Here is a 10,239-nt window from a genome sequence, read left to right on the forward strand (position 1 = left end):
CAGGGAGAACAAAGAGTAAAATATTTAACTGCAGCAGTGTTTGACTATATTCTGTGCAGTGAGAAAACCTGAAGTCATTTTCAAAGTCCACCATTTCTTACTTCTTTTCAGTCGGGTCAAGTTTCTAAACTTTCTAAATCTCTGTTTTCCAGCTAATGAAAAGAAAATGGGATTCTACTGAGTCTCCTATCTACCTACTCCAGGACATCTGTGAGGATCAAATGAAATGAGGCATGTGAAAACGCTTCACAGACATTTGGTTAAACTGTAAAATGTTTGCACCTGGCTATAAAGCAAGTCAGGTTCCTGCGCTGAAGAAACTCCAAGGAAGCTAGTCCCTAGGGAGAGGAAGCCCGGCATTGCTATGTGATGTCATTACCCGGCGCCCACAGCAACTGTTTCTGGGCTAGGCTGTGGGCCACATTTTGCGCCATGAGATCTTGGCAGCGTTGGTTGTGATTTGGTGGGGTGTCGCTCCGGGGTGGTGGCGGGGGCTGTGTCCCACTTGGGGGAAGCAAGTGTTGGTTTGTCAGTGCCAGGTCTGTGGTGCCATTTATTTTTAAATGGCCAGGGCACGTCATGGCAGCTCCTGCATTGAGCATCTGCCCTCTGGTGGTCATAGCTACCGGGTGGATGGACACTTAGCCTTTTATATATATAAATATTGCAAAATGTTAACCACAATAAGTTTAGTTTACACACACTTCACTGCACATTTTTGTTACTGTTGTTATAAGAATTGCCATTTTTGTTATTGTTGTTATGATAAGAATATTTTAAGATCTACTCTCTTTGTAACTTTCAAGTATACAATATAATGTCGTTAACTGTAGTCATCATGCTGTATATTAGATCCCCAGAATATATTCTTCTCATAACTGGAAGTTTGTACCCCTTGACCAATTTCTCCCCATTTCCCTAACCCTTGGCCCTGGCAACCACCACTTTATTCTGTGGTGTGTTTTTTTTCCTTTTTGCTGCGCTTTTTCCACAAACAAATGTGGTTTAACTAACTTCGTAGGAAAATGACCTCAGAGCAGATCATTATTTTATCCAGTAAAACAAGATGGCATTTCCATTTCAGAGGCGATCCTGGGTGCTGAAGCGGGGTAGACGGGAGGCGTTGCTGGGACACCCGCTGGGCGGGGAACGCTCGCAGCTAAGCTTTCAGAACCGTTTTCCCCAGTCACGCCCTTCTCAAAGATGGCCGGCCTGGCTTCCCGCGGCAACAGGGACCGTCCCGATCGCTCCCTAGGGATTTGAGGTTAAGCTAATCCAGGACCGCTTGCATGACAAAACCTAAAATGGCAGGCATATCCCTTTAGAATTTAAGGGCAGTGAAGCCACTTTTTTTTTTTCCGCTCGGCAAAAATGGTCCCTTGCATCTGGCTCTGGTCTTTGGAGGCGTGGTTGCCAGGAGTTAAAATGGCTCCTCCCTGAGATGCAATAGGAAGTGAAGCTGTGACGGCAAGACGTTGCCCGGCCGTTATCTACTGGGCATTCTCGGAGGCGGCTCCCAGTGCCCTTACTAGACATGGCGCTGGCCAGTGTGTTGGAGAGCTCGGTACCGGTGAACCGGCACGGGTTTTTCGGACTCGGGGGTCGTGCAGATCTGTTGGACCTGGGTCCAGGTAGTCCCAGCGATGGGCTGAGCCTTGCCGCGCCCAGCTGGGGTGTCCCAGAGGAGCCGAGGATCGAAATACTTCACGGAACCACCACCCTGGCCTTCAAGTTTCAACATGGAGTCATTGTTGCAGCGGACTCCCGGGCCACAGTGGGCGCCTACATTGCCTCCCAGACAGTAAAGAAGGTGATAGAGATCAACCCCTACCTGCTGGGCACCATGGCTGGGGGTGCAGCGGATTGCAGCTTCTGGGAGCGGCTGTTGGCTCGGCAGTGTCGAATCTATGAGCTTCGAAACAAGGAACGCATCTCAGTAGCAGCTGCCTCCAAACTGCTCGTCAACATGGTTTATCAGTATAAAGGCATGGGGCTGTCCATGGGCACCATGATCTGTGGCTGGGACAAGAGAGGCCCTGGTGAGTTAAGCTTCAAGCTCATAATTCTTGGGCTGACACTACAGAGAGGAGGGACTGGATGAACAGATGAGTGAAAGAAAAGGCTTTGGATCATTGCTGGGATCTGTCGATCAGTTTCTCAATAATCTTTGTTAAAGGAAGGCACTGTGGTGTGGAAAAGGGCATGGAGTTAGGCTAGCTGTGTCTTTGACTACCCATGTGACCTTAGGCGGTTGCTTATTACATGAAGTAATACACATAAAGCATGTAGCTTCTGGCACATAATATTTTTGCTTCTATTCTGTCTCCCATAAAATAAGACGACCTACAAAGAATATGGGCCTGGGGCTGGGGTAAGAGGGAGAAAGAGCCTGAGGCCGCGTAGGTTGATTCCTTGGCGACTTCAGGTCGCTTCTTCCCAGAAAAGGGGAGGCAGCAGCAGCAAGGAACGTGGGCAGAGGGAAGGCGGTTGGTTGTAACCATTCACCAAAGGTTATGGAAACGGAACGGTTACAACTGGGCGAGGATAACGAAAAGGCTGTGACGAGAGGGGGGTCGCGTGTCCCAGGGGCCGGACTCGGGGTTCCTGGCCCAGCTTTCCGATAACTGCTCTGCGATCTTGGACTCGTCATTCTATCGCATTAAGCCTTCTTCCTCAGCCATAAAGTGAAAGGAACACCGTTTATACCTATGTCACCGTATTGATGTGAAGCTCAAGTGACATTAATATGTGGGGAAGTCTATTGCAGTGGTTTTCAACTTTTTTTTATCTCATGGCACATGTAAACTGATTACTAAAATTCTGTGGCATAGCACAATATATGTTTTTTTTGCAGATCTGACCCAAAAAATAAGGTATAATTTTGATTCGTTCACACCGGGCGACTATTGTGTTGGCTGGTGTCGTTTTTTGACAGTCTAAGGGGAAAGACGTCAGTGCCCCTGACAAAATAGGTATTGCATGTTTTAAAATTTCTTGCAGCACACCGGTTGGAAATTGCTGGTAAGTTGTGAAGTGTAAAATGACAGAGAAAGAGATGTACTGGGCTTGCACTGATGCAAAAAGAAATGTCAGGGAGATGTTTTTGTGGTCTAAGTGGCCTGCTTTGTGTTCTCTGATCTTAACAGTTTCAACATGGAGTCATTGTTGCAGCGGACTCCCGGGCCACAGCGGGCGCCTACATTGCCTCCCAGACGGTAAAGAAGGTGATAGAGATCAACCCCTACCTGCTGGGCACCATGGCTGGGGGTGCAGCGGATTGCAGCTTCTGGGAGCGGCTGTTGGCTCGGCAGTGTCGAATCTATGAGCTTCGAAACAAGGAACGCATCTCAGTAGTAGCAGCTGCCAAACTGCTCGCCAACATGGTTTATCAGTATAAAGGCATGGGGCTGTCCATGGGCACCATGATCTGTGGCTGGGACAAGAGAGGCCCTGGTGAGTTAAGCTTCAAGCTCATAATTCTTGGGCTGACACTACAGAGAGGAGGGACTGGATGAACAGATGAGTGAAAGAAAAGGCTTTGGATCATTGCTGGGATCTGTCGATCAGTTTCTCAATAATCTTTGTTAAAGGAAGGCACTGTGGTGTGGAAAAGGGCATGGAGTTAGACTAGCTGTGTCTTTGACTACCCATGTGACCTTAGGCGGTTGCTTATTACATGAAGTAATACACATAAAGCATGTAGCTTCTGGCACATAATATTTTTGCTTCTATTCTGTCTCCCATAAAATAAGACGACCTACAAAGAATATATTTGAGGATTGAAGTGCATAATAATAGACATAAAATATCTAGTCAGTGTTATCTAATAGAGATATAAAGTGAGCCACACCTGATTTTAAATTAACAATTTATTTAATCCAAAATACCTAAATTATCATTTCCACAAGTGACATTAGCCCCATTTCAAGTGCTAAATAGACACATGTGGCTAGGGCTACTGTATTGGACCCCAAACATATAGGAAGTTGCTGCTCAAAAGTTAGTCATTTCTCTTTCTTTTTTCCCTTTAGGACTCTGGCCTAGAAAGGGCCTTCATGTACATCTTTCCTTGCTTAATATACTCACCCTAGGTCTTGTTCTGTCATCTCTGAAAAGAAATTCCTTAGCCTAGTTTCATTTCCAGTACATAAAAACTTTTCCAGGAAGTTCAACCTTATATCTGATGTCAACTCCTTTTCAGCCAATTTAAAAAAAAATATTTTTATTGATTTCAGAGAGGAAGGGAGAGCGAGCGAGAGAGAAACATCAATGATGAGAAAGAATCATTGATCGGCTGTCTCCTGCATGCCACACACTGGGGATAGAGCCCACAACCCAGGCATGTGTCCTGATTTGGAATCAGAACCGTGACCTCCTGGTTCATAAGTCTATGCTCAACTACTAAGCCACACCAGCCAGGATTGGAATACAGCTAGTCACCTTCTGTGTAATTTTCCCCCTTGATGCTTAAAAATAGTTATTTTTGCCCTTGCTGGTTTGGCTCAGTGGATAGAGCATCCACCTGCAGACTGAAGGGTTCTGGGTTTGATTCCGGTCAAGAGCACATGCCCAGGTTGTGGGCTTGACCCCCGCTACGGGCCGTGCAGGAGGCAGCCAATCAATGATTTTCTCTCATCATTGATGTTTCTATCGCTCTCTCCCTCTCCCTTCCTCTCTAAAATCAATAAAAATATATTGTAAAAAAATAGTTATTCTTTTCTCTTACTGTTTTTGATTCATTCATTTACCTGATTACTAAATGCCTAGTTTTCCTTTGTCAACAACTATGGGATACCCACCACTTTTTCACTTGCTTTGGAGAATATCAGTTCACTACTCAATGGAAGGTGAATGAGGAGATTAAAAAGTGGATGTGAAAGAGGAGCTCAGTTTGTTACTTTGGAAATTGGGACACTTTTCTCTTTGAAAGGTGTGCAGGAACAGTTCATACATGTTGCATGATCTAGGGAAGCACCTTGGAAATGCTGCTTTGAACCCTTAGCTATTTGGTTTGGTACAAGTGATGGAAATAGTGTAACAGTGTACAGAAGCTGGCTAGCAAGAAAAACCGAAGAAGCTAGAGCATAGCTTAAATTCTACCTTCTCTAAGCCCTCCTGACAGCCTGTCCCATTCAGGAGAAGTCAACTCCTTGCTTCAAGAAGCAAACTGAGCCCAGCTGGCATGACTCAGTGATTGAGCATTGACCTATGAACCAGAAGGTGGAGGCTCAATTCCCAGTCCGGGCACATGCACAAGTTGCAGGCTCATCCCCAGTGAGGGGTGTGCAGGAGGCAGCCGATCGAGGATTCTCTCATCATTCGTGTTTTTTTAAAAATATATTTTATTGGCTTTTCACAGAGAGGAAGGGAGAGAGATAGAGAGTTAGAAACATCGATGAGAGAGAAACATCGATCAGCTGCCTCCTGCACATCTCCCACTGGGGATGTGCCCGCAACCCAGGTACATGCCCTTGACCGGAATCGAACCCGGGACCCTTGAGTCCGCAGGCCGACGCTCTATCCACTGAGCCAAACCGGTTTCGGCATCATTCGTGTTTTTATCTATCTATTCCTCTCCCTTCCTCTCTGAAATCAATGAAAGTATATATATATGTATATATATATTAATTTTTTTTTAAAGAAGCAGAATGAGAAAGGATCATAGATTACTTAATATAAGACTGAATGAGATGAATACCATTTTTTCTTTTTTTTTCTTTTTTGTTTTCCTCACCTGAGGATATTTTTCCATTCGCTTTTAGAGAGTGGAATGGAGAGGGAGAGACAGAGAGAAGGAAACATCAGTGTGAGAGAGACACATCGATTGGTTGCCTACCACACACGCCCAACCAAGGCCAGGGATTGAGCCTGCAAATGAGGTATATGCCCTTGACAGAATCGAACCTGGGACCCTTTGGTCTGCAGCGCGACGCTCTATCCACTGAGCCAAATCGGTTGTGGCTGAATACCATTTTTTAAATGCTGAAGGAGTTCTGAGGAGGAGAGGATTACTTCTGATGGGAGGAATTGGGGAAGATTTCATGGACAGGTTGCAATTTTCTAAGATGTGAAAATGAGAGGATAGAAACATAATGAACAAAGGAAGGGAGAAGCATGAGGGTTGGGGGGAAGTATTTGGAAGTCCAATTTAATTGGAACTAAAGGAATGTGAAGAGTAGAGATCCATAAAGCCAGAAAGGTAAACTGGAACCAAATGGTGAGCCAACTAAGCAAGGTAGAGGCAGTGGGACTGAGGAGGAGATAAATTGGGGTAGACATTAGAACCATCTGAACCTGAAAATCGATAAGAGCAGTGATTCTCAACCTGGCTTGCATTAGATCACCCAAAGCACTTAAAAAACAAGCCCTGTGCTTATCCCTCACCCCAGACCAGTTGAAAAAGAATACTTTGAGTAAGTCCTAGGCATTTTTTTTAAAGTTTCCTTAGATTATTCTAGTGCATAGTAAGAGTTGAGAACCACTGAAATAGGAGAAAGATTAGTGAAACCATTACAGAAATTAAAAATACAGCAGAAATTGTGTCTTGATGGGACACAAGAGAGATGAGTTTGGTAGATAATGATAGTTTGGTTGATAGTATTTGAGGATAAGATGTTTGAATCTGAACATGGTGACAAAGGCAGTTGGAATTGATAAAATTTTATTAAAATCTTTGTCTTAAGTTTTTATCTATATGAGAGGTCAGCTAATTTTTTCATAAAGGGCCAAGTAATAAGTATTTTAGGTTTGCAATCAATATGGTCTTTGTCTCAACTACTTACTTAACTGTCCTTCTTTAGAGTAAAAGCAGTCATAGATGAGTGAATGTGGCTGTATTCCAATAAAACTTTATTTACAAAAACAGGCAGTTGGCCTGGCCAAACCCTAGTCTATACCAGCACTGTCCAGTAGAAAAAAAAATGTGAGCCATATATGTAATTTTAAACTTTATAGTAGCCACATTTAAAAATAAACAAATTTTCATAGAATACTTTATTTAACCCAATAGATCAAAAATATCATTGCGTGACGTGGTTCTAGCTTCATTTCAGATGCTCAGTAGTCACATGTGGCTAGTGGTTACCACATTGGACCGTGATTTGGAACTCTAGGCTTTATTCTCTACTGTATGATGTATGTCTTGTGCCCTAGATAGTCTAAACTTTGAGGGCTAGGATTTTTTAAAATATTATCTCGCACAGAAGTTCTGTGCTTGAAACCTAAGTCATTTGAATTATACTTGCTTTTTGGTTATACAGAGAGGACAGAAGGTGGTTACTACAATGTGAGGTGAGATGGAGTGGTATATTGTAGAATCCCGGAGTCTTAATATTTAATTTGATTCCTCCAGCCTTTTTTTTGGAAGCAATTTTATAGTAGTGCTTTTTTCTTGTATTTCTGTTGGTCTCCCTTGGGTTACAAGAGTGATGGAGATCTGTTGCCTTGGAGGATGAATTAGATGTCAAAAGGGGTGGTCATTTGTTTTCCTGCTAACCTCATCTCTCTTTCCAGGCCTCTACTACGTGGACAGTGAAGGAAACCGGATCTCGGGGGTCACCTTCTCTGTAGGTTCTGGCTCTGTGTATGCATATGGGGTCATGGATCGGGGTTACTCCTATGACCTAGAGGTGGAAGAGGCCTATGATCTGGCCCGTCGAGCCATCTACCAAGCCACCTATAGAGATGCCTACTCAGGAGGTTCGGTCAACCTCTACCATGTCCGTGAGGATGGCTGGATCCGAGTCTCCAGTGATAATGTAGCTGATTTACATGACAAGTACACTGCATCTACCCCCTGAAGGAGGGTGGATATAGCTACTTGTGTTTGGGGTGACTGTTGTTGGTAATATGGGTACAACTCCCCATTCTATAGTGGAGGGGTCCCCAATTGTATTGATTGTTTTTTTAAGCTCTGGTGCATTGACCTTTATTGTTACAGTTGTTAAAGAGCTGTTGCGAAGGTGAAGATTGCTTTTCCTTTCTTGGATGTTAACATTACACTACTGGACCTCAGCCTGTGTTGTGTCTTTTTTCCGCCCTGTCCCTCCTCTAAGCACTTTACAGTCAAATAAGCCAGGACAGTGGGAGGGAAGTGACTGTAATTACCGGAAACTGTGGTGTGAAGACATTGTCTAGTGAATACATTAATGTCCCCACTTATGAAGCTAATAACAAAGGAGAAGGAGAGAGGAGCAGGGAGGAGGGAGAGACTTCCCGGTTCCGTTTGCAAAGATGAAAAGTTGATGAGGTAGAAAGATGCACAGAGCTGTACCAGGCAGAGCTGCAGAGGCTCTCACCCTGTGGTGTGGGAGGGTAGACTGGTGTTACATGCAGAGCAGAAAGCGGAGAAGGTAAATCTTGAATTTTAAACCAATTGAGAAGGGAAAGCTTGGACCCCGGGAAAAGAGAAGACAAAAAGGTGAATGCGAAAGCAGTAGTGACCACAAGCTTGGTAGCCCTACAGTGTGTACGTGTTGGGGACAGAGAGGGATGATGGTGGCTTATATACTCCTGGGAAGGAAGCAGCACAAAACTGCTGGAACATGTGGGTGGAGAAGAAGCAGAGAGATGGCTGATTTATCACACCCAGCACTGAGGGGGTTCCCAAGCTAGTGGTGGCAGCAGATGGCAAGACCTTCTGTTAAAGAGAAGGCATAGACATAGGAAAGGTGGAGGTTGATGGAAAAAACCTTTAAAAAAAAATGGGAGAGGAAGGCATAAACAATACTGCTTTGTATTTAGCAAAAGTGAAGAAAGTGGTTGGTGACAACTGAGTGTCATGTTTTGGAGGGGTCATTCATAGAAATAGAGGGGTAAAGCCCCCTCCCCGTGCTGTGGCTACCTTTCCTTCCTGCACCCCCTTCCCCCTCAGCCTATGCAGTCGACTTATTGATTAATGAGGGCTGTCCGCCAGGAACTGATCGAGGCTTGTTAATTCCATTTGTCAAATGCAGGGAAATTGGGAATTAGTGAGATTGGAGAAGGGAGTTTGGAAAACAAATGACTCTCGTGCCTAAGGAGATTCATTTTGCTGAAAAGTGCCTCAGGATTCCCTGGACTCAGGGAGCTGCCAGCATGGACCTGGACCTGCTCTGCGGGCAAAGCAGGGAGGAGCCATTAGCCAATGGCGAACTGGAGGCAGAGGTACAGTCATCCTCTCAGGACACTGTTTTGCAGATCTTTTTATTTTTTAAATATGCTTTTATTGGTTTTAGAGAGAGGAAGGAAGAGGGAGAGAGAGAAACATTGATGAGAGAAATATCATTGACCAGCTGCCTCCTGTGCACCTCCCACCTGGGATCAACCCTGAAACCCAGGCATGTGCCTGACCGGAAATTGAACAGGTGACCTCTTAGTACATGGGTCGATGCTCAACCACTTAGCCACACCGGCTGGGCTGCAGATCTTTTAAAAAATGAACTCTTATGAGAAATCCCAACATCTGAAAGAAATCAAATCAGGTTGAAATAGAACTGAGGGTCCAGAACCTCAACCATTGAACTCCCCCACCCCTGGAGCCACAACTCTCCGTTTCCACCTCCACCCGCCATACATACACATACTCCCTGGCACTTCTTAAAGCCCCAAGGAACACAATTTTTTTTTTTTTTAATACTTAGTCGAGGTTAAGTTTTTCATTGATTCCAGAGAGAGAGAAAAATCGAATGCTTGCCTTACACATGTGCCCCAGGGTATCGAACCCACAACCTGGGTATGTGCCCTGCCCAGGAATCGAACCTGCAACCCTTCAGTGCACGGGACTATGCTATAACCAGTGGATTACACCAGCCAGGGCCCAAGGAACACAGTCTGAAAATACCTGCCCTGGGAAATAACCTTAAGGGTGGAAAGAAAGTTGAAGATTGTAATTCTTTATGACCCCAGAGAGCATAAAACTCCCTAGGCTCTTAGCCCATGATGGAAAAGTCAGTCTGGAGAAAAGAGATGGTCTTAAAGCAATGTTGCCCTTGCCCTGTTTCTGTCTCACCCCTGGCTTTGGCAGTGGTTTGGGTGTTTAATGTAAACACCTACTCTTCACTAGCTGAGTCATGTTCAGGCAAGAAAAAGCATAAGCAACAGTTCCATGTTCTGTTCTGGCATATCCCTGTTTCTGTCCTCTCCTGGATCTTAGATGAAAGGATTACATAATGGAAGAGATCAACTTGTGGAAGGATTTTTGGAAAGAGTAGAGAAGAGGTAGAGGAAAACTGCAAGACTCTAGGCCCAATCCTATCCCCG

General features: G+C 44.7%; 1 protein-coding gene across 2 annotated transcripts; it reads left to right on the forward strand.

The window, feature by feature from the left end:
* Positions 1-1,482: 1,482 nt before the first annotated feature.
* On the forward strand, positions 1,483-8,013 carry PSMB5 (proteasome subunit beta 5). Of its 2 annotated transcripts, XM_014529969.1 has the most exons (3): positions 1,484-1,739; positions 3,154-3,453; positions 7,513-8,013. In XM_014529969.1, exons 1-3 carry the CDS (start codon positions 1,535-1,537, stop codon positions 7,797-7,799), a joined length of 792 nt encoding a protein of 263 aa, XP_014385455.1. In that variant the 5' UTR covers positions 1,484-1,534; the 3' UTR covers positions 7,800-8,013. The 2 variants fall into 2 exon arrangements, with proteins under 2 accessions (XP_005882305.1, XP_014385455.1); XM_005882243.2 differs by lacking the exon at positions 3,154-3,453 and having other exon boundaries at positions 1,483-2,039.
* Positions 8,014-10,239: the final 2,226 nt, after the last annotated feature.

Source organism: Myotis brandtii, unplaced genomic scaffold (genome assembly GCF_000412655.1).
Source record: "Myotis brandtii unplaced genomic scaffold, ASM41265v1 scaffold70, whole genome shotgun sequence".
NCBI classification, from domain to species: Eukaryota; Metazoa; Chordata; class Mammalia; order Chiroptera; family Vespertilionidae; genus Myotis; species Myotis brandtii.